Raw genomic sequence first — 25,702 nt, 5'->3', positions numbered from 1 at the left:
ATAGCATGACAAAATTGTGTTTTCCTGAGTGAAATAACTTCTCTGTTTAAAACCGAAATATTTCTTCCATATGGCTCACAAACCCTTTCCCTCGAAAATTTATTTATAAAATAGTAAAACTATTTTAGCTTTCACAGAGCAAAGGCTCACATTGACAATTATGAAAAATAAAATCAATGTATGTTTTGCATTCAGAAAATTCAAACATTTTTGGAAAATGCTCATTGTCATATTGTCTTTCTCTTTATACAGTTTTTTTTATTTGATATCGTGATAAAATTAACGTGATGAAATTCTTTCTTATTTGACATATTCAACTAATAGCACAGTTTTTATCTATATAACTTGTCTGAAGAGTTAATAAAAATCAGATCATGCATCCGATCACCCTCCCCATTTCTGACAAGACAGACATGTCCTTTGGACCGCAAAACTGACACACATTCAAATGAGAAGCAATACTTCATTTCGATGGAACCAGACAAAAAAGTTATTTTGCAATCATATCACGTCTCACATTCACCATAAAGTACAATCAGTATGATATGTTCTATGCTCGACAAGGGACTACGTTTGTGGGTGTGAATTGATCATGAAGGCACATATTTTTAAGAGCTTTCGCAACGGTACTTCGTCACAAACCCTCTCTGTTTCTGTCTCTCTGCCTGTCTCTCTCTCTTGCTATGCACCATTATCATGAATCTATGAAGGTGTTGCAGTGAAAATCAAACAAACAAAAAATGGAGGTGATTCTCAAATGTCAATAATTCTTGGAAAAAATAATCCGGAAGGTTTTCATAACAAAATCTTTAACATACTGGGTTTTCTAACCTGTGACAAATACAAGACTTCAATGATATATTTGCAAAAAAGATATATATATATTATATATATATATATATATATATATATATATATATATATATATATTCAAATAAACTAACGCACGTTTTCGTCGACTTAACATCCATCAAGGAATTTTTCTGTCAGTTTGTCTTTTGGAAATATGATGTAAACATGAATGGACTATAATAATAATATAATAATAATAATAATAATAATAATAATAATAATAATAATAATAATAATAATAAAGGTAGCTACTGTCCCATCTGCATATGTACTATCTTTCTTCTCTCTTTTTTCTTCTTATTTTTTCCTTGAGTTACTATTAGGTCGTAAATTAAGCCTACAATATTCACAGGGGAACAAGCCTATTTTTCTCAGTGTATGATTACTTTATGTGGACTTTTCTGTTATTAATTAACAGATTGGTTGATTTTGATCTAGTTAGTCATATGCAGCAGTGATCCTTGCTCTTGGAGCAGCCAGAAATAAAATGTAAATGTGTGGAAGTGATAAGAAGTGACTGGGGAAAAATAGTATTGAACAGCCGAAACGGAGACACTGTTAAACCTCTCAGGAAGCAACAGATGAAGGAAAGGTATTCGACAGTAGCTGCCCTGGTAGTATAGCTATAGGTAGTCGAAACACCATGTGAAGTTTAATAATAAAAACGTTAAAAAGGAATATTAATATACTGTAAACTACTCTAAAATACGGTACAATATAACACTATACTTTCCTCAATGACCGTTGGATACTTAATGTACGACCTATCCCTTGAAGAAAGAAAATAAGTTAAGGTAAGACAGCAATATTATCTTCAGGATTACCCAAAGTAATAATAATAATAATAATAATAATAATAATAATAATAATAATAATAATAATAATAATAATAATAATAATAATAATAATAATAATAATAATATCCGACCGAGTGACTCCATACATTTCTAAGATTATGCTAGTAAGGCATTTCATATCTTTCATTTGTACCAACTCTTAAGCTCGTAAACCTTCCCTTGAAGAAACCATTTCTTCTTATTTCACTGGTAACTGTTCGAATTCTTCAGCAACAAAACAAACCATTTCTCATTTTTTCCCGTTGCTTTTTTATTCCTCTTCCGTAGGCTCTATCATCACATCCGTAGTGGCTTCTCTTGTAGATATATATCTACAGCCTATTTGTTTTAAATTTATATCTTACAGAACTTCACTATCGACTATTTTCTACTCTCTAGGTAGTGTTGCTGTGGTCAATGTTCGTAAGCTTAGTGATACAGAACGTAAGGCATAAATATATCTTAATCGATTAAGACATATTCCCTCTTTCTCTCTGTCCCTCTTCAGGCAAATCTTTGTCAACTTGGTTATGGAGTGAAGAGTATCCATTATTTTTTTGACAACAGATTTCATTAGACATAGTCGTGATAATGTTGAAAATTGGAGTTTAAATCGTACATTATGGTGCACAGATTATTTATCAATTGTGAGAATATTTTCAAAGATTTTCAGTAACGAGCTCCGATTAATTTCCAATATGTTCTCGAAGCCCTTAAGCAGCAATTTGAATAGATTTTAGTTGCGCTATGAAATAAAATATTTTCATATCAGCATCATAAAAAAATATGCTGATTAATTTTTAGTGTTTTCTCGAAGCACATTAACACAATTTGAATTTTAGATGCTCAATTAAAAAAATATTTTTTTTTTATCTCAACCTTGTAAAAAATATATAAGAAACTGCGTCATTTACTTTCGTTCTCTTCTGATTGTGACGGCAGGTTGGCATCCCTCCACTCTCTTTAGAAAGTAACACCTTCCTTCGCTCTCTTTAGAAAGTAACACCATTCCTTCACTCTCTTTAGAAAGTAACACTTATCTTAAACTCTCTTTGGAAAGTAACACATTTCCTTCACTCTCTTTGGAAAGTAACACCTTTCATTCTCTCTCTTTAGAAAGTAACACCTTTCCTAAACTCTCTTTAGAAAGTAAAACCTTTCCTAAACTCTTTTTAAAAAGTAACACTTTTCTTTCACTCTCTTTTAGAAAGTAACACCTTTCCTTCAATCTCTTTATAAAGTAACACCTTTCCCAAACTCTTTAAAAAGGAACACCTTTCCTAAATTCTCTTTAAAAAGTAACACCTTTTTTCACTCTCTTTTAGAAAGTAACACCTTTCCTGCACTCTCTTTAGAAAACAGCTTTTCCTCACTCTCTTTTAGAAATTAACACATTTCTTTCACTCTCTTTAGAAAGTAACACTTTTCCTTCAATCTCTTTAGAAAGTAACAACTTTCCCTCCATCTCAGAGATTTCTCAAATTCTGACATAGCATTTCTCCATCGTCAGACCTAACGGGAAATTGTCTGGTGTCCAAGATTCCACGTGAACGAAGCCAGTGCGCTTTCTTGCTCTCAACCTACTCGGTGTAAAGGCCGTGTTCACCTCCATTACTCTTCACGGGCACATAGGCCTACACTTGAGCACCTCGAAAGCGTTAGGTGGGTGCCAAAGGCTGAGCCGTTGGTTCTGCAGGTGACGACTGGTCCTCGCAGGTGTCCTGGCACCTGCACCTCAGTATCCATTCGACCTGGTGATGGACAATTTCGTAGTTGTCGTTTTTGATCTGGTTGTACTCGATGTCGTCATCGACCGTGAGGTTGTCGATCTCGAACGGCGGGGCGTCTTCCAGCAAGTTGTCGCTGATGTTGGGGTCACTCTGGTAATAATCGCTAGACCTATCCACGTAGCCACTGTATTTCTTCGCTTGCCTCCGGTAGCCCGCAGCACTCACCGGGTATTCATACCCAGGGGCAAAGTCTTTGTAATCCCTCCCTGGCTGAGGGTACTTGAGGACAGAGTCCTCAGAGATGGACTGAGAGAAAGACTGTTCCTCTTCCCCGCCGTCGTAAGAACCGGCGGCGTCCAGATGGTAAACCTCGTTGAAAGCAAAGTCCCTGCGAGGCCCTGGTGGGAACTTAGGCCTAGTCGCTGACAGCAGGTCCTTGTTGGCGTGGAGGGGGCACAGGAAGGCCACGGAAATCGTCGTGGAAGCGTGGATCCTGCAGCACTTGTAGGGGCAGTCGGCACACATCTTGGGCCTGAAGCGTTTCTCGCTAATACACCATCCGGCTCTGAGTCGAACTGACCGCAGGGGGCGTAGCGTTGCTTTGCATGTGTGACCTCGCTGCAAGAAATAATTGAATGAATAGATAAATAAATAAATAATTAAATAGATAGATAAACCACGCATTATTTTCAGGAAAAACGATTGATTCAGAGTATTTATTTTCTATTATACACCACTTGAGAACCTTCAAAGACAAAATGAACAATACATAAATAAAACAGGAATGATTTTTACGGAATGCAATGAATGTAGAGTAATTTATTTTTTTATTATGAACTACTAGAGAGCATTGAAAGAGAGGTGATTTTTCACGGCCCTTATAAAATAAAACTCGTATTACCTCACAGCTAAAAAAAAGAAAGAAAAAGCTATGAATTTCACGTCATTTATTTGTTTTATTATATACTACTTGAGAATCTTGAGAAAGAGAGAGAGAGAGAGAGAGAGAGAGAGAGAGAGAGAGAGAGAGAGAGAGAGAGAGAGCTGTGTTCATATCTCGGTTATTAATTAGGGTCATTATAAAAAAGCACTCATTACTTATCTGCAAAAAATTTAAAAAAACAAAAAAAGGAGTAATCATTTAAGAGAGAGAGAGAGAGAGAGAGAGAGAGAGAGAGAGAGAGAGAGAGAGAGAGTACAAAAAATGAAAGGCCTTACCCTTATATGATGCTTCCTCGTGGGTTTCTCTGTCTTCGGCAGGAGAGACGTGTCGTCCGCCTGACCTGGCTTCTGACACGCCCTGACCTGGCACAGACGGGTTTGGTTGACTAGACGGCACTGATCGTTGTCGGATGACCATCTGACCGATATCCCGACGCCGCAGGATCTCGTGGAGCATTCTGACCAGCGCCCAGACTGTCTGTCGCATTCGGGAGGCCCTACAACTTTGTCTGAGGGGAAAATTGCGGAAGGTAGTATGTATATTCATGAAAGAAAACACACACAAAAATAGTATGTTGTGGAGGGGAAATATACAGAAAGTATTGTATTCAGGATAGAAAATACACAGAAAGTAGTATATTGTGGAGGGGAAATATACAGAAAGTATTATATCCAGGATGGAAAATACACAGAAAGTAGTATATTGTGGAGGGGAAATATACAGAAAGTATTATATCCAGGATGGAAAATACACAGAAAGAAGTATATTGTGGAGGGGAAATATACAGAAAGTATTATTTCATGAAAGAAAATACACAGAAAATAGTATATTGCTGAGGGAAAATATACAGAAAGTATTATATTCAGGATGGATAATACACACAAAGTATTATATTGTGGAGGGAAATTATGCAGAAAGTATTATAAGTAGTATGTTCAGGAGGGAAAATATATAAAAAAAATAGTATAAAAGAAGATCGTATAAGTATTATATTCAAGAGGGTAAATATACAGAAAGTAGTATATGATATAGGGCAAATAAACAGAAAGTAGTCTGAGTACTATATTCAGGAGAGAAAATAAGTAGAAAGGCAATTTATTTGGGGGAAAAATGTAAAGAAAGTAGTATAGTCAGAGGGAAAATATACAGAAAGTAGTATTAGTCAGAGGGAAAATATACAGAAAGTAGTTAAGTCATCCAGGGGAAAAATATACAGAAAGTAGTATAAGTAGTATATTCACGAGGGAAAATGTGCAGAAAGTAGTATAGTCAGAGAGAAAATATACAGAAAGTAGTATAGTCACAGGGAAAATATACAGAAAGTAGTATAGTCAGAGGGAAAATATACAGAAATTACTATAGTCAGAGGGAAAATATGCAGAAAGTAGTATAGTCAGAGGGAAAATATACAGAAAGTAGTATAAGTAGTATATTCACGAGGGAAAATGTGCAGAAAGTAGTATAGTCAGAGGAGATAAAATATACAGAAAGTAGTAACATAGTCAACAGGTAAAAATATACATGTAATAAGTAGTATTATTCAGGGAAATGGGAAAATATCAGAAAAGTAGTAGATAGTCAGAGGGAAAATATACAGAAAGTAATATAAGTAGTATATTCACGAGGGAAAATATGCAGAAAGTAGTATAGTCAGAGGGAAAATATACAGAAAGTATTATAGTCAGAGGGAAAATAAAAAATAACAAAGTAAAGTATTAAGTAGTATATTCCCTAGAGGAACAAAATTAATGCCAGAAAAGTAGTATAAGTAGTATATTTCCGAGGGAAAATATGCAGGAAAAGTAGTTTAAGTAGATAATTCCCGAGAAAACAATAGCAGAAAAAAGCCCGTATAGTCAGAGGGAAAATATACAGAAAGTAGTATAGTCAAAGGGAAAATATATAGAAAGTAGTATAGTTAGAGGGAAAATATACAGAAAGTAGTATAAGTAGTATATTCACGAAGGAAAATATGCAGAAAGTAGTATAAGTAGTATATTCACGAGGGAAAATATAAAAAAAGTATTATAAGTGGTACATTCTAGCGGTAAAATATATAAATAGTTTTAGAGGTCGTAACTTCAGTAAGGAAAATATACAGAACGTAGTATATTAAGGGGAAATATACAGAAATGTGTATATTATGGATGGGAAACATATAGGAAGGAGTATAATCAGGAGGGAAAATATACAGAAAGTAGTATATTCTAGAGGGAAAATACATAGAAAGTAGTATATAACGGACGGGACGGAAAATACACTGAAAGTAGTATTTTCAGGAGAGTAGAAAATATACAGAGGGTAATGTATCCTGGGGAGAAAATATACAGAAAATAGTATGAGTAGTATATTCAGGAGGGAAAATATACAGAAAGTTTTGGAAGTAGTATATTCAGGATGGAAAATATATAGAAAGTAGTATAAGTAGTAAGTTTATGCGGGAAATTATACAGAAAGTAGTATATTATGGATGGAAAACATACAGAAATTATTATATTCAGGGAGAAAAATATACAGAAAGTTGTTGATTTTGTAAGGAGACGATGGAAAATAAGGTGGAAGACAGCGAATATAGAAGGAAGTACAGTAAAATGCATGTAAAGGATTACAGCTATGGGCCAAAGGGACCTTACAAAGAATCTTAATAGATGCCTACAGTACACCGCGTTAGGTGCTCTGACGACACATCCACCACGTATGAATGTTATCTTATATGTATAAAAGTCAAATGTGTATGAGAGAGAGAGAGAGAGAGAGAGAGAGAGAGAGAGAGAGAGAGAGAGAGAGAGAATTTTGCAGTCAATCAAGTAAAATTCCTCGAGAATTTAATTTACCAATCTGCTAGAAATGCGTTAAATGTTTTGTTTCTTCTTCCCGGGATAAATTTAGTGTGATTCCGCGACGCACATTTCCGCGCAGTCCAAGAGGTAATCCATCAAATGCCGACGGCTGAACAAAGCAACGGACCTAATCTGCTCACGTATTCCGCATCACTCCCGAAACGAATATTCGAATATTCGAAGATTGCTTTACATTTCCTGCATGAAGGGTTGAACACGGTACTTCTAGATTAGTTGCTTTTGTGATGCCTAATGAAACACTCAGACACTCTCGTTCATAATGTCAATAAACTGGTCACAGATTAATGTTCGAACGAAATCTCTGTCTACTCTTTGCTGTTATAACTCTTAACTAGAAGAGAGCAACAATAATTGTCAATCAATATTTTCTATTAGAATGATAAACAGCTCTCTCTAGCCGTTCCTAATTCACATTCTTTTAGTCCGCAATTACAAGAGAGAGAGAGAGAGAGAGAGAGAGAGAGAGAGAGAGAGAGAGAGAGAGAGAGAGAGGATAGTAAATAATAGGAGAGAGGGTGAGAGAAAACATAAAAAACAGAAAATAGAGAGAGAGAGAGAGAGAGAGAGAGAGAGAGAGAGAGAGAGAGAGAGAGAGAGAGAGAGGATAGTAAATAATAGGAGAGAGGGTGAGAGAAAACATAGAAAACAGAAAAGAGAGAGAGAGAGAGAGAGAGAGAGAGAGAGAGAGAGAGAGAGAGAGAGAGGAAACGAAGTAATAGATAATGTTCTATCTTCGACGTGAGAATACGTATTGCATATATTTTTCTATTACAGATTAAATAAATCAACCAAACAGGTACCGTGTTTGGAGAAAAAATCCTTATCATGGCAGTGTATTTGCATAAATAATAAATAAGAATAAAATAGAGATGCTTTAAAAATGGGTTTTTGGTAATTACCATATTTTTAACTAGGAGGCAAAAAATAAAAATAATGTGGAGATGGAGGAAAACGAAGAATGAATACAATATAAGCAAAACTAACCATTCTTGTATTCGTTAGATAACTAAAATTAGAAATTATGTACAGGTAGTATATTATACACTAAGTAACCGAAATGAATGTTTTTCAGAATATAATGAAAGGATAGAGGGAAATAAGTATTATACAAACAGCAAAAATTTCATAGAAACGAAACTTGACCAAAGCTGATAATTTAATTCCTATGTGACTAGAGAGTTCCTACAGTTCATAAAAATCAGTAGGCCGCCCAAAAAGCTTCAAGTTATACCATCAAATGGTTAACATAATCTAAATGTGAATTTATGATATTTTAAAAATAAATCTAGTATGGGATGAAATTTAAAGATGTAAGGTCTCATCTGCCGAAAGAAGTTTTTATTTTATCTCCAATATTTTTTGGAGATATTAGCATTTGAATAGCGTTAGGACCGGACCGTGCCCGTCCGCCAGAAAGGCAATAATTAAAACAACATTTAAATGGGAATTTATGATATTTTAAAAACAAATCTATGGGGTGAATTTTTTTTCTAAACAAATCAGAATAAAGACAAAAGAAAAAATCATGATAAATATTCCTTGAAAAGACTGAAATCTAAAAATAGAAATAATTGTAAAAATGGCAGGAAATTCATATAAGACGAAACATGACCAAATTTGAAAACCTAAAGAGAAGAAGAAGAAAGAAATAATAATGATGAAATTATGCGAGAGAAAAACACAGAATTCTAAACTAAGCGTAAAAAACCAACCGAAGATTCTAAAAAAGAAAAGAAAAAAAAGCACGCATGGAGAATTTCGTGAGAGAAAAACAACACAGAGAATTCTAAACCGAGCCTTCGAAAGGAAGATTGTGACGAGGATACAAAGCGACGACCCCTCTTCCTCACCTGGGGCGGTATCACACATCCACTCCCGACAACATTGCCCGGGAACCGACACCAGATGGGGATTCTGACATTGCTCGCTGGGTAGCAGATTCTCTCCAGGGCAGAGGGAGACGCAGGCATATGTTCCGTTCTGGAAATATGATGGAAAATTCCAGTTAACACGGACGTGAACAAGAGAGAGAGAGAGAGAGAGAGAGAGAGAGAGAGAGAGAGAGAGAGAGAGAGAGAGAGAATACCTATTATCAAGGGCTTGATGGATAGAGAAAGGGAGAATCGCAGTTAACACGGAGGTGTAAATAAAAAATATATATATATATATATATATACTATATATATATATATATAATATATATATATATATATATATATATATATATATATATATATAGAGAGAGAGAGAGAGAGAGAGAAAGAGAGAGAGATTACCAGTTATTAAGGGCGTTGGATAGACATAGAGAGGGAGGGAGAATACCAGTTAACAAGGAAATTAAAGAAATAAAGAGAGAGAGAGAGAGAGAGAGAGAGAGAGAGAGATGAGATGAGAGAGAGAGAGAGAGAGATTTATTAGTCCATCCGAGGAGACATCGTGTGCTCACTTATCTCTAGGAGCAAGTTTTACTATTCATTCAGTGTCCTAACTATTTTGTTTAGCTTTCTTTCAAACTCTTCCACACAATGGCCGTTTACAACTTCTGGTGGAAGTTTATTCCATGTGTCACATATCTTGTATGTAAAGAAGTTCCCACAATGAGATGTGTTGTATCTAACAAGGCCATGGAGAGAGAGAGAGAGAGAGAGAGAGAGAGAGAGAGAGAGAGAGAGAGAGAGAGAGAGAGAGAAGATAATAGCCGATTTTAATGTTATTTACGTTTACAATGAAAAATATACGAAATACGAAGAATTCTTGACACAAGCTGAAATTCATTAAAAAAAACACTTATTTAAAGAATTATTAAAAATTATATATTTACTTAGAGAATATCAATAAACCGTGCTGCAATCATTATTTTTGGTTAAAAACCATCCTTAAATGTGATAAGGAAAATCAGAAATGATAAGGAAAATCAGAAATGATAATAAATAGGGCATAAGGGTAAATATAAAAAAGTTTTATACTAAGTATATTTCTTTAATAAACCATGCCTAAATGTGATAAGAAAATAAAATAAAGTTATCATAAATAGGGCACATACAAACGATAACTATGTTACTGGCTACTGCACACAGAAAAGATAAAAATAATTGTTACAAGACTTACGTTTAAAGAGAGAAACAGTACTAATAAACAGAGGACATGTAAAATGATAACTATGATACAAACTACTTCACATAGAAGAGCTAATAATAGTTTTTTAAAGATTATAACTGAAAGGGAGAAAATATTAAAAAAACTTACTTGACATGTGCACTGAGTTCGACAGTCTAGTGAGAAAGTCTCCCCGTGTTCGTAGATGGTATTGTTGACTGCACATTTCGCCTGGAATACTTCTGAGGACGAAATGCATAGCAAAAATCATCCCCTGACCCCTTTTGAAAATTGAACACTTGTTATGCAAATAATCACATCACTCATTTTGCTTGACGCAATGTTCTGTATCGAGAGCAGCACTTTTTGAAAGTTGTGCACACTCGTTATATCAATAATAATAGCACTCATTTTGCTTGACACAGCATTCAATGTAAATTTCCAAAGCTGCAGTCATATATCAGGCTTAATTACCTTTTAATACATATAAACAAGCATGCAACGAAAGTTTTCGTTAAATCTAACGTATCAACTTTTCTCTGACTCAACATTTAATTATTATTATTATTATTATTATTATTATTATTATTATTATTATTATTATTATTATTATTATTATTATTATTTTTTTTTTTTTTTTTTGCTCTATCACAGTCCTCCAATTCGACTGGGTGGTATTTATAGTGTGGGGTTCCGGGTTGCATCCTGCCTCCTTAGGAGTCCATCACTTTTTCTTACTAGTGTGCCGTTTCTAGGATGACACTCTTCTGCATGAGTCCTGGAGCTACTTCAGCCTCTAGTTTTTCTAGATTCCTTTTCAAGGATCTTGGTATCGTGCCTAGTGCTCCTATGAGTATGGTACGATTTCCACTGGTATATCCCATATCCTTCTTATTTTCTTTTTCAGATCTTGATACTTATCCATTTTTTCCCTCTCTTTCTCTTCACTCTGGTGTCCCATGGTATTGCGACATTATTATTATTATTATTATTATTATTATTATTATTATTATTATTATTATTATTATTATTATTATTATTAGTTATTATTATTATTATTTTTTTTTTTTTTTTTTTTTTTGCTGCTATCACAGTCCTCCAATTCGACTGGGTGGTATTTATAGTGTGGGGTTTCCGGGTTGCATCCTGCCTCCTTAGGAGTCCATCACTTTTTTTACTAGTGGCCGTTTCTAGGATCACACTCTCTGCATGGAGTCCTGGAGCTACTTCAGCTCTAGTTTTTCTAGATTCCTTTTCAGGGATCTTGGGATCGTGCCTAGTGCTCCTATGATTATGGGTACGATTCCACTGGCATATCCCATATCCTTCTTATTTCTATTTTCAGATCTTGATACTTATCCATTTTTTCCTCTCTTTCTCTTCAACTCTGGTGTCCCATGGTATTGCGACATCAATGAGTGATACTTTCTTCTTGACTTTGTCAATCAACGTAACGTCCTGGTCTGTTTGCAAGTATCACCCTATCCGTTCTGATACCATAGTCCCAGAGGATCTTTGCGTGATCGTTTCTATCACTCCCTCAGGTTGGTGCTCGTACCACTTATTACTGCAAGGCAGCTGATGTTCTTGCACAGGCTCCAGTGGAGGGCTTTTGCCACTGAATCATGCCTCTTTTTGTACTGGTTCTGTGCAAGTGCCGGGCATTCGCTTGCTATGTGGGTTTATGGTTTCATTTTTCGTATTGCATTCCTATATATGGGAGAGATGTTATTTCCGTCTATCGTTCTTTGAACATATCTGGTTCTTAGGGCCTGATCTTGTGCGCTGTATCATTCCTTCAGTTTCCTTCTTTAGCTCTCCCCTCTGTAGCCATTACCAATTGTCATCGCTGGCTAGTTCTTTAGTCTGTCTCATGTATTGTCCGTGCATTGGTTTGTTTGTGCCAGTCCTCTGTTCTGTCTCTCTTTCTCCTGTCTCTGTATATTTCTGGGTCTTCATCTACTTTTATTAGTCCTTCTTCCCATGCACTCTTTAGCCACTCGTCTTCACTGGTTTTCAGATATTGCCCCAGTGCTCTGTTTTCGATGTTGACGCAGTACTCTATACTTAGTAGTCCTCTCCCTCCTTCCTTTCGTGTTATGTATAGTCTGTCCGTATTTGCTCTTGGGTGTAGTGCTTTGTGTATTGTCATATGTTTCCTGGTTTTCTGATCTATGCTGCGGAGTTCTGCCTTCGTCCATTCGACTATTCCTGCGCTGTATCTGATTACTGGCACTACCCATGTGTTTATGGCTTTTATCATATTTCCGGCATTGAGTTTTGACTTGAGTATCGCCTTGAGTCTCTGCATATATTCTTTCCTGATCGTGTCCTCATCTCTTGGTGTTTTATATCCCCTCCTTCCATTATTCCCAGGTATTTGTATCCTGTCTCATCTATGTTGTTTTGATGGTTGCTCCCGTCTGGTAGCCTTATCCCTTCAGTTCTCGTTACTTTGCCTTTTTGTATGTTGACTAAGGCGCATTTTTATTATTATTATTATTATTATTATTATTATTATTATTATTATTATTATTATTATTATTATTGTTATTGTTATTATTATTATATTATTATTATTATTATTATTATTATTATTATTATTATTATTATTATTATTATTATTATTATTATTATATATTACGTCGCGGCCCCACGAAAAGAATAGAAAGGAATAGAATGTAATATAAAGTTTACCTGCAATAAACTCTACGGGATATACCCGAGAATTTGACTAACACCACTGGAATTTTTTTCCAATGAAAATCCAGTCGGCTTTGACTATTACATAATTGAGATATGTCAACCTTCGGTGCGTTGCTCACCAGTTTAAGCAACAATGAGAAAACAATAATTAGAAAAATAGAGAAGAACCTTTATAAAATTAATGCAGCTGAGGCAGCAATCACTTTTAATAAAACATGATTAAAAGAGGGTTTTTATTTTTTTTTTTTTTTTTTTTTTTTTTTTTTTTTTTTTTATTCTGGCATATTATTATTATTATGATTTTTTTTTTTTTGCTCTATCACAGTCCTCCAATTCGACTGGGTGGTATTTAATGTGTGGGGTTCCGGGTTGCATCCTGCCTCCTTAGGAGTCCATCACTTTTCTTACTATGTGCGCCGTTTCTAGGATCACATCTTCTGCATGAGTCCTGGAGCTACTTCAGCGTCTAGTTTTTCTAGATTCGCCTTTTCAGGGATTATTGGGATCGTGCCTAGTGCTACCTATGATTATGGGTACGATTTCCACTGGCATATCCCATATTCTTCTTATTTCTATTTTCAGATCTTGATACTCTATTATTATTATTATATTATTATTTTTTTTTTTTTGCTCTATCACAGTCCTCCAATTCGACTGGGTGGTATTTATAGTGTGGGGTTCGGGTTGCATCCTGCCTCCTTAGGAGTCCATCACTTTTCTTTTCTTACTATGTGTGCCGTTTCTAGGATCACACTCTTCTGCATGAGGCCCGGAGCTACTTCAGCCTCTAGTTTTTCTAGATTCCTTTTCAAGGATCTTGGATCGGGCCTAGTGCTCCTATGATTATGGGTACTATTTCCACTGGCATATCCCATATTCCTTCTTATTTCTATTTTCAGATCTTGATACTTATCATTTTTTCCCTCTCTTTCTCTTCAACTCTGGTGTCCCATGGTATTGCGACATCAATGAGTGATACTTTCTTCTTGACCTTGTCAATCAACGTCACGCCTGGTCTGTTTGCACGTATCACCCTATCCATCCTGATACCATAGTCCCCAGAGGATCTTTGCGTGATCGTTTTCTATCACTCCCTCAGGTTGGTGCTCGTACCACCACTTAGTTACTGCAAGGTAGCTGGTGTTCTTGCACAGGCTCCAGTGGAGGGCTTTGCTACTGAATCATGCTTCTTTTTGTACTGGTTCTGTGCAAGTGCCGGGCATTCGCTTGCTATGTGGTTTATGGTTTCATCTTTCGTATTGCACTTCCTACATATGGGAGAGATGTTATTTCCGTCTATCGTTCTTTGAACATATCTGGTTCTTAGGGCCTGACATTGTGCCGCTGTTATCATTCCTTCAGTTTCCTTCTTTAGCTCTCCCCTCTGTAGCCATTGCCATGTGTCATCGCTGGCTAGTTCTTTAGTCTGTCTCATGTATTGTCTGTGCATTGGTTTGTTGTGCCAGTCCATCTGTTCTGTCTGTCATTCTCCTGTCTCTGTATATTTCTGGGTCTTCGTCTACTTTTATTAGTCCTTCTCCATGCACTCTTTTAGCCACTCGTCTTCACTGGTTTTCAGATATTGCCCCAGTGCTCTGTTCTCGATGTGACGCAGTCCTCTATACTTAGTAGTCCTCTCCCTCCTTTCTTTCGTGTTATGTATAGTCTGTCCGTATTTGCTCTTGGGCGTAGTGCTTTGTGTATTGTCATATGTTTCCTGGTTTTCTGATCTATGCTGCGGAGTTCTGCCTTCGTCCATTCCACTATTCCTGCGCTGTATCTGATTACTGGCACTGCCCATATGTTTATGGCTTTTATCATATTTTCCGGCGTTGAGTTTTGACTTGAGTATCGCCTCGAGTCTCTGCATATATTCTTTCCTGATCGTGTCCTTCATCTCTTGGTGTTTTATATCCCCTCCTTCCATTATTCCCAGGTATTTTTTGTATCCTGTCTCATCTATGTGTTTTGATGTTGCTCCCATCTGGTAGCTTTATCCCTTCAGTTCTCGATACTTTGCCTTTTTGCATGTTGACTAAGGCGCATTTTTCTATTCCAAACTCCATCCTGATGTCCCCAGATACAATCCTTACAGTCTGGATTAGGGTATCTATTTCCTTGATGCTCTTACCATACAGCTTGATGTCGTCCATGAACATCAGATGGTTGATTCTGTTGCATCCTTTCTTGAGTTGGTACCCGGCATCCATCTTCTGTAGTACTTTTGTCATGGAATCATGGCTACTACGAAGAGTAGTGGGGACAGTGTCTCTCCCTGGAAGATCCCTCCCTGATATTAACCTCTCTAGTCTTATTCCAGAGCTTGTAAGTATTGTATTCCAGTTGCGCATTGTATTTTTGAGGAAGCTGATGGTGTTTTCCTCTGCCCCATATATTTTCAGGCATTCTATTATAGTCTATCCATGCCATGCTTAGGTTGGTTTTCCTTCTCCTACTGTTCTTCATTACCATTTTGTCTATCAGGAGCTGGTCTTTTTGTGCCCCTACACTTCCTTCTGCAGCCTTTCTGTTGGTGGGGGATGGTGTTTGTCTCCTCTAGGTAATTGTATAGCCTTTCACTGATGATACCTGTTAGTAACTTCCACATATTGGTAGGCAGGTGATAGGCCTGTAGTTACTACTGGTATATTTCCCTTAACTCTTGTCTTTTTGTACTAAGATGTTTCTTCCTGTGGTCATCCATTTTGGTGCATGGTGATTTGAGATACAATGCTGGAGTTGTTCTGCTATTCGTGGGTGTAGGGCCTCGAAGTTTTTGAGCCAGTATCCATGGACTTCATCGGGACGTGGGGCTTTCCAGTTTGGCATTTTCTTTAGTTGGTGTCTGAATGTGTCTGTCGTGATCTCTGTGAATCTTTGTTTTATTCTCCCTGTTTCTTCTTCCTTGACTTCCTGTAGCCATGTTGCATGTTTGTTGTGTGATACCGGATTACTCATATGTTTTCCCAGAGTCTCTTACTTTGTTCGGCTTCAGGAATTTCTTGGTGGTTGTCTTCCCCTCTTAGTGGCTGTATAGTCTTTTCTGGTTGGTTCCGAAACAGTTTGTTCTGTTGGTATCCCTTATTCCTGTTCATGTACCGTTGGATCTTATGTGCTTTGGCCTTAAGCCTCTGTTTTACATCTTCTATTGTGTTGTTTAGTCCCCTCTCTTGTACTTTGTATTTCTCGTTGAGTTCCTCCCTTGTTTTCTTGCTTCTTAGTCTTTTTCTGCCATCTCTTTCAGTTCACTCAAGTCAGATCTCATCACCATGATTTGCTTTTTCCAGGCGCCTTTTCCAAGGAGGTTGCTGTTTTGGTTTCTGTTGGGTTGGTTGTGCTGGTGGTGTTGGTGTTTCGAATCCCCATCAGTTTTCTGCTACTAATCTTGCTCCTGCATATGCCAAGTTATTTGTTTCTGTGATACTGGTGGTGTGTATTATGGCCATTATTTCATTGACCTCACTTTTTTTCTCCCTTAATTTCTTGGTTGTTGTAGGCTTTCATGGAGGGAATCTTTGTTCTCTCTGTATCTGGCTCCATCCATTGTCTAATCTTTTCTACCCCATTCCGTCCTCTCTGTTACTTCGTCGTGTTTCTTCGGTGTCGTTGTTTGGATACCTCATCCTCCCTGTCGTCTTCCTGTGGGCATCGTCTCTCAGTTCGTCTTCGTGTAATTCGTTGTCGTGTGACATTTCCCTTTCCAGTTCTTCTCTTTCTGTTGGGGAGTGCCAGTTGTTTTTCTTTATGTTCCTTGCTTGGTCTGCCAGCCTCTGCTCTGTTTGGGGGGTGTTATTCCTCTCATTCCAGATGTTGACCAATCTTCTTCTATATCCTCTCTCCATCGGGTTGCTTCTGATGTAGCATCTCCATATTTCCTTATTTTCTTCTCTGTCCATTTCTTCCTTTTTGCTTCTGTAGCTCCAATCTCAGGCTGTTTTGATTACTTTCGTTGTGGTGATCAGTTGCTGGATGACGACCTCCAAGTACCTGACCGTCTTCCCTTCAATTGGGTTGAATACCTGGCTGGCGGACGAAGCTCCTCTGTTGCCAGAGGTTCCATTTACGTCGTTGTCGTTTATTATTTCATTTCTTTCCATCATTGCTGAGGTTTTTCGCTATTTAACCCATAGCTTGGACCCTACCCCATCAGGGATAGGTACTCATTTACAGCTGAGTAGACTGAGGAAATTATGGTAAAGATCCTTTCCCAAGGAATCAACGCCGAGGAGAGCGGTCACCATCCAACGACTGACCAGCCCCAAGTTTGCTTAACTTGAATTAAGTCCATTGAGGACCTAACCCACTCTCCACGGCGCCACTATTATTTATTATTATTATTATTATTAGTATATTATTATTCTGATTATTATTATTAATTATTTTAATTATTATTATTATTATTTAGAATTATTATTATTATTATTATTATTATTATTATTTTAAGAAGAAGAAGATGGAACCTATTTATATAAAACAAGGCAAGCTTCTAAAGAAAATCAGGTCCATTTGAAAAACATAAAAAAAGAGTAAAACAGAAACGGCTCCAAGCATTCACCTTGACATTCTCCTTTCGCATCTGCCGTGCTGTTGTATTTACAAGTGAGGCTTCTCGAGGAGTCACACAGCGTCACGCCATCACAGGACTCGCCTACTTGTCTGGCGCACTGCCAGCAACACCCACAGCCGTCCTGAATGACTGGTGTCCCAGGCCCGCAGGAGGGTATGGGCCCACAGCTGCATGGGTATACACAGTGGACTCTGACCTGGAAATATGGGACTTACTGTTTGTCTTGTGTCCAATCAATAGTACGTGTTTATGGTACGTGAGTAGGAATAAAGAAGTCACAAGAGTGAGTAGATGACAAGTGAGAGAGAGAGAGAGAGAGAGAAGAGAGAGAGAGAGAGAGAGAGAGAGAACAACTTATTAATTAGTAATACTTATCAATAACCTTTTCAAGTATGTATAACTGATGGAATCCAGAGAGAGAGAGAGAGAGAGAGAGAGAGAGAGAGAGAGAGAGAGAGAACATGTTAATTAGTATACCTTATCAATAACCTTTTCAAGTATGTATACGATGGTACACCAGGAGGAGAGAGAGAGGAGAGAGAAGATGAGAGAGAAGAAGAAGAGAGAGAGAGAGAAAACAAATTTTTTCTTAGTTAATTAAGTAATACTTATCAATAACCTTTTCAAGTATGTATAACTGATGGAATCCAGAGAGAGAGAGAGAGAGAGAGAGAGAGAGAGAGAGAGAACATCTTATTAATTAGTAATACTTATCAATAACCTTTACAAGTATGTATAACTGGTGGAATCCAGAGAGAGAGAGAGAGAGAGAGAGAGAGAGAGAGAGAGAGAGAGAGACAGATAATATTCTTATAACTTACGGCAGTGTATGGGCGATAATGTGGGTGAGCTTCCCTATACATTTCGCACTGATAACAAGGCGCTCTCTGCCCACCAGCCATGCCCACAACACCAGCCGCCACCCAACACCCAGTCACCACGACGGCCATTAGACGGAACACCACCATCTTCCTGGAAAAAAAGAAAAGAAACCTTAAGTTAATTTTTATACCTACGCATCATGCTCATTCACCCCTTTCTTGCTTCTTGGATACTCAGGACCTCAAATTTTAATGTCAATTATTTCAGTCTATTTTCTCTCATTTGCATTCGACGTCCAAACTTCATTTCCGTAAAGGAGGGTTAGCTCAGGATTCTCTTTATCTATATACATATATGAGTCATATCACATTACCGTGATTTATATACATACATCGAGCTACAAATATCCTTTAATATCTAATTCGGTTAACATTTATGAAAATATATTAATTCCGAGGTAGAGCGCATTAGATATTAAAGGACATTTGTAGCTCAATGTATATATACATACACACACACACACACACACACACACACATATATAATATATATATATATATATATATATATATATATATATATATATGTGTGTGTGTGTGTGTGTGTGTGTGAGTGTGTGTGTGTGTGTGTGTGTGTAAAATTATATAAAGGAACCCTCAGAGATATGGAAGTTTCCATATCTCTGAGGGTTGGCTCGATGGTTTCAGTTTTTGATCGCGTGATCCCAGATTATCCTGGATTATCTTTTGGTTTGTTACCCTTTAGTAATTAACCATCTGGCATTCCTGTTCTTTCTGTTTACTTTGTAACCTGCTTTTCAAACTGTCTCATTCGTGGCCGACGATGCGTGAATGAACAACACACGCCAATGAAGCGCTTGGTACTGAACTTCTGCCTGTCATTTTGCTGTGGTATTCCTTTATATAATTTTTACACACACACACACACACACACACACACACACACACACACACACACACACACACACATATATATATAAATATATATATATATATATATATATATATATATATATATATATATATATATATATATATATATACACTCAACGTCCAAACTTCACTTACGTAAAGGAGAGTTAGCTCAACAATCCCGTAATATATACCCCTAAATAAGAATGCTCATTCACGTCTTACTTGCTTCTCGGTTACTGAGGTCGTTCAATTTTTTCAATCATATTCAACGCTCCAACTCCATTCAAGTAAGGGAGAGTTAGCTCAGCAATTTCTTAATATATTCCAACCCTGGCTTCGCAAAATTCTGTCTCAACATTCATTACTTCTCGGTTTCCATACAGCCTTATAACTTGACTCTTGCTCAAATCATCTCCACCTTTCTCCTTTCACAAATACTTCTAAACCCTGTCGATAGATTCTGCCGTTTCTCCTCATCATCACCAATGAATGCTGAATCACCTGTAAATATCAGCCATTCTACATTCCATTTAGGATCCATTCCCCCTCCCCCTACACCACCCCCCGCCCCGTTTTTCACTAACATCTCATGTTCCTTCTCTGAATTATCGCTTCACCAAATATGGAATAGAGCAACATCAAGGTAATTCTACATTACCAGTAATATATATAAGAAAACACCAATAGCCGGTACTATGAAGCACTAAAAAATATTTGCCATAGAGAAATTCTAATACTTATACTCAAATTGAACCCGAGCACCATTAATAAACTGGATAATAGATATACCAGAACAAATACTTGCTTATAATGTTCATGTTATGAAAAATACAAAAATGTGACAAGTGTGGAAAACCAGAAATGCTACAGCAAGGACACCAGAGAACAGTTCTTCTACAAGGAAATATTTCAGTTCTGAAGAAGATCAAAATAAAATGCTGATCATTGGTAACATAAATGAGCCAAAGACAACAGAAGTCACTCACCAATCAGGTACTATAAAATCATGAACACTAAATTCATTACCTTCTATGAAATAATTCATATGGAGATGCAGGCAATAATATATATAATATATATATATATATATATATATATATATATATATATATATATATATATATATATATATATATATATGTGAGATAAAAGGGGTTATAATTAATAATATGTTTAATATGCCAATGTGATGTGCTGTGACCTTTTTGGAATGCGCAGACTTCCCATAGAGACAGAGCCGAAGCAACGACCTGAGAAAGCTGATAAATGATTTCTGAGATGGCGTGATATGAAAATGCATAGTTAAGCGGGTCAACGTTCGTTCTGTAGCTATGTGTGAGATCATGGGATCTCGTTCAAGTGCCTTTGAAAAACTGGCTGCGACCGGTTATATGGGGCGTTGACGAAGTGTGCATTCATTTGTACGTGTGTGCCTCTTCCGCTGATAATGGTATCCTTAGCAAAGTCTATGGGGGAGACTTTCAGAGAGGTCCGTGAGAGAAAGGCAGAATGCTGGGAATAGCTCTGCGAAAGTTTTTGATTATCTGTGTGAGATTTCTGGACTGGAGATGGGTAAGTGTTGACTTACTTTAGCCAAAGGGGTGGCTTGTTGATTGCTTGTAAAATATCATATTTCATTTAAGCTATTGACTTTGTCTCTACAAGTGCATATACTTAATTGTGTGTTCTCCTGTCTTTGTAACAGACGATTCTGGCAAGGGAACTAAGTGTTCTGGTAAGGGAACTAAGTGTTCTGGCAAGGGGACCGAGAGTCCCAGGGGACAGAGGGTCCCATATGGAAGAGAGATAATTGGTGTGACTAATCACTGATTAAGACATTTACATACTGGGGTTTAACTGAATTAGTTAGTTTGTGAGACTTGAGTTATTATCTTTCCATTGTTAAATAAATATTATATTTTTATAATGCATGACTCTCATTTGATGACCTGTTAGAATGAAGAGAGAGAGAGAGAAGTTGCGAGTAGAGAGAGAGAGAGAGAGAGAGAGAGATTGTGTGTGTATCAGTTTGCCTACCATTTTGGTTTCACGCAATACCAAATAAAATATGAGATTCTTATCCCGTAACATATATATATATATATATATATATATATATATATATATAATATATATATATATATATATATATATATAATATATAATATATAGACATATAGACAGATATAGTTTAATATCCGGTATGAACAGATACGCTTATGCAAAAAGAATTCCCACCAAAGAATGTTACCTATAAATTAAAAGAAAATGAAAAGATAAAGGAGAATATGGCTGAATAGAGTACCAGTGAGAGAGAGAGAGAGAGAGAGAGAATAGCCATGGGAAAGATTGGAAAAAATTAATACAAACTGAACGCATCCGATACAACTCATATTGAATTCGACTTGCCTGAAAGTGAATCTACTACCTCCATCTTCTAAAGAGTCATTTCAGGAATATCCCTGGATTACCCTTTTATGCTTGGACATTACCTTTCCCGTTTATTCCGGGACCACTTGTGGAAAGATTAATGGTTTCTCCGAAGACAAGAAATGATGGAAGCTGCGGTCTGCGCGGAGATCATTTTTCAGAAGCTTGATAAACACGGTTCCATTTCTCTTTGGACTGAGAGAACTCGATGAACTGACATAATGATGAATAAAGTAAGGTCTAATACTGTGTTATGCGCACACAAACACACATACATACATACATACACACACATACACACACACACACACAAAACACACATATACATATATATATATATATATATATATATATATATATATATATTTATATAATATATATATATATAAATATATATATATATACATTTGTATATATATGCAGATTTCGTTTGAATTCTATGGATTTTGGTTGTGATAAACTTATTAGTTTTGACAAAAATTTTCTAAAACTTTGCATCAAAAGCATACACACACACACACACAACACACATATAAATATATATATATATATATATATATATATAATATATATATGTATATACACATATGTGTATGCGTGTAAGTATGTATGTATACTATCGCTATGACAATCGCCTTCTACGCCGTGTATGGCAATAATCTCAAAAGGAAATTCCAGTGTTTTTATTTTCTACAAACCTCCACACACACATGTCCATACTTCTTTCTCACATCGCAGTGAGTCTGGGTCCTCCAATGTGATGGCCACAGGTGCCAAGTCTCTCTCTCTCTCTCTCTCTCTCTTTTCCGCAGCTGGTCTTCGAAGCAATATTCTCAGCATTTTCCACCACCCAGTTTTCTTTTTTTCTTAATTTTACTTTTCACGATCGCCCAGCTGTCCACAGGGAAGAATCAAATAGACCAACAAAGGAGTCCAAGGTGTTGCAAGGCATGACTGATCCTCAGGAAATTGTGGGGAAGGACTCCAAAGAACAGGAATAATAATAATAATAATAATAATAATAATAATAATAATAATAATAAAATAATAATAATAATAATAATAATAAGGACTGTATCTGGGGACATCAGGATGCAGTTTGGAATAGAAAAATGTGCCTTAGTCAACATACAAAAGGGCAAAGTAACAAGGACTAAAGGGATAAAGCTACCAGATGAGAGCAACATCAAACACATAGATGAGACGGGATACAAATACCTAGGACTAATGGAAGTAGGGGATATAAAACACCAAGAGATGAAGGACACGATCAGGAAAGAATATATGCAGAGACTCAAAGGCGATACTCAAGTCAAAACTCAACGCCGGAATATGATAAAAGCCATAAACACATGGGCAGTGCCAGTAATCAGATACAGCGCAGGAATAGTGGAATACACGAAGGCAGAACTTCGCAGCATAGACCAGAAAACTAGGAAAACATATGACAATACACAAAGCACTACACCCAAGAGCAAATACGGACAGACTATACATAACACGAAAGGAAGGAGGGAGAGGACTACTAAGTATAGAGGACTGCGTAAACATCGAGAACAGAGCACTGGGGCAATATCTGAAAACCAGTGAAGACGAGTGGCAAAGAGTGCATGGGAAGAAGGATGATAAAAGTAGACGAAGACCAGAATATACAGAGACAGGAGAAAGACAGACAGAAACAGAGGACTGGCACAACAAACCAATGCATGGACAATACATGAGACAGACTAAAGAACTAGCCAGCGATGACAATTGGCAATGGCTACAGAGGGGAGAGCTAAAGAAGGAAACTGAAGGAATGATAACAGCGGTACAAAATCAGGCCCTAAGAACCAGGTATGTTCAAAGAACGATAGACGGAAATAACCATCTCTCCCATATGTAGAAGTGCAATACGAAAAATGAAACCATAAACCACATAGCAAGCGAATGCCAGGCACTGCACAGAACCAGTACAAAAAGAGGCATGATGCAGTAGCAAAAGCCCTCCACTGGAAGCCTGTGCAAGAAACATCAGCTACCTTGCAGTAATAAGTGGTACGAGCACCAACCTGAAGGAGTGACAGAAAAACGATCAGGCAAAGATTCCTCTGGGACTATGGTATCAGAATGGATAGGGTGATACGTGCAAACAGACCAGACGTGACGTTGATTGACAAAGTCAAGAAGAAAGTATCACTCATTGATGTCGCAATACCATGGGACACCAGAGTTGAAGAGAAAGAGAGGAAAAAAATGGATAAGTATCAAGATCTGAAAATAGAAATAAGAAGGATATGGGATATGCCAGTGGAAATCGTACCCATAATCATAGGAGCACTAGGCACGATCCCAAGATCCTGAAAAGGAATCTAGAAAAAACTAGAGGCTGAAGTAGCTCCAGGACTCATGCAGAAGTGTGTGATCCTAGAAACGGCACACATAGTAAGGAAAGTGATGACTCCTAAGGAGGCAGGATGCAACCCGGAACCCCACACTATAAAAATACCACCCAGTCGAATTGGAGGACTGTGATAGAGCAAAAAAAAAAAAAAAAAAAAATAATAATAATGACTCGCGTAACTTCAAAGATTATAACAGGCAAAAACAGTATCATTAATGTAACATATAATAATAATAATAATAATAATAATAATAATAATAATAATAATAATAATATAGTTTATTAAAAAGTAATGCTGCCTCAGCTGCATTAATTTTATACAGGTTCTTCTCTATTTTTCTAATTATTGCTTTCTCATTGTTGCTTAAACTGGTGAGCAACGCACCGAAGGTTGACATATCTCAATTAGGTAGAACGAATGGATTTTATTGGTAAAAATTTCAGTCGGTGTAGTCAAATTTTCTGGTATATCCGTAGAGTTTATTACAGATAGAATTTATGTTAAATTCTATTTCTTTTCTATTCTTTCTATTCCTTTCCGGACGTTTCGTCTGAATAAACCTCAGACATCCTCTTGGGCGGAGGTGTGTGAAGGACTGAAGTGAGAAGGTGAGTCCAGCTGCTTATATTGCGGTGGCGCAGCGGGGGGCGTCGTGCCGCTGCCTTTTCATTGGCTCGTGGGTGGGGAGCTTCTTTTTCATTGGCTGCCTGGCTGCGGGCTCAAGCCAGCTCCCGATCGCATGCTCAGCAGGCGCGCCGAACTTCTCAGCTGCATATCATCACGCCGGGCTTCGTTTTGATTGGGTAAAGGCCGCGTGACGTCACTGCTGGTATTATGCATCGTATTAATGTCACTGCTGGTATTATCTATCGTATTCATGTCGTCTTGGATTGGGGCGTTTTCGGGCGGCGATATGGTGATGTTTGCCATTATTGGAGTGTTTCTTCGGGTGCAGGTCGGGAGCAAAAAGGCCTCCTGTGTCGTGTTCATGGAGGGCGGGCTTTTTGTTCCTGGATGAGTAACGCCTCCAGGAGGCGCAGACGTCGAGGGTCGGGTGCTCTCCCTATTATCCTGGTGTTACGGATGATACAGTCGCCGTGGGAGACTTTGTGTCTCGGTGGGCGGTGAGGGCTCGTGGTTCTTGATAGGCCCCCTTCTTGGGGCATGACAGGAGATTCTCTTCGCAAGACGCATGTAGTCATTCCAATGTACTTCCCAAGGACATCCTCGGGCGGGGCATATATGTAATTTGGTATAACTAACGTTAGGCTCATGCTTGAGGGGGTCTCCTGATGGCAGTGAGGGTTATTTTTCATGATGATATGCAGCTGAGAAGATCGGCGCGCCTGCTGAGCATGCGATCGGGAGCTGGCTTGAGCCCGCAGCCAGGCAGCCAATGAAAAAGAAGCTCCCCACCCACGAGCCAATGAAAAGGCAGCGGCACGACGCCCCCCGCTGCGCCACCGCAATATAAGCAGCTGGACTCACCTTCTCACTTCAGTCCTTCACACACCTCCGCCCAAGAGGATGTCTGAGGTTT

General features: G+C 37.5%; 1 protein-coding gene across 2 annotated transcripts in view; it reads right to left on the bottom strand.

The window, feature by feature from the left end:
• Window positions 1–1,001: 1,001 nt before the first annotated feature.
• The window catches only part of LOC135198430 (CCN family member 2-like), a 249,211-nt gene continuing 224,510 nt past the window's right edge, over window positions 1,002–25,702 (bottom strand). For both annotated transcript variants that reach the window (XM_064225961.1, XM_064225962.1), the window contains 6 exons: window positions 18,413–18,563; window positions 17,580–17,787; window positions 10,469–10,560; window positions 9,073–9,202; window positions 4,637–4,869; window positions 1,002–4,036 (listed from right to left, as the gene is read on the bottom strand). In XM_064225961.1, coding sequence (XP_064082031.1) covers window positions 3,347–4,036; window positions 4,637–4,869; window positions 9,073–9,202; window positions 10,469–10,560; window positions 17,580–17,787; window positions 18,413–18,559 — 1,500 coding nt within the window. In that variant the 5' untranslated portion in view covers window positions 18,560–18,563 and the 3' untranslated portion in view covers window positions 1,002–3,346. The remainder of the gene's footprint in view (window positions 4,037–4,636; window positions 4,870–9,072; window positions 9,203–10,468; window positions 10,561–17,579; window positions 17,788–18,412; window positions 18,564–25,702) is intronic.

Source organism: Macrobrachium nipponense, chromosome 22 (genome assembly GCF_015104395.2).
Source record: "Macrobrachium nipponense isolate FS-2020 chromosome 22, ASM1510439v2, whole genome shotgun sequence".
Lineage (NCBI taxonomy): Eukaryota > Metazoa > Arthropoda > Malacostraca > Decapoda > Palaemonidae > Macrobrachium > Macrobrachium nipponense.
The sequence above is the reverse complement of the archived record's forward strand: the minus strand, read 5'-3'. Positions and strand labels throughout refer to the sequence as shown.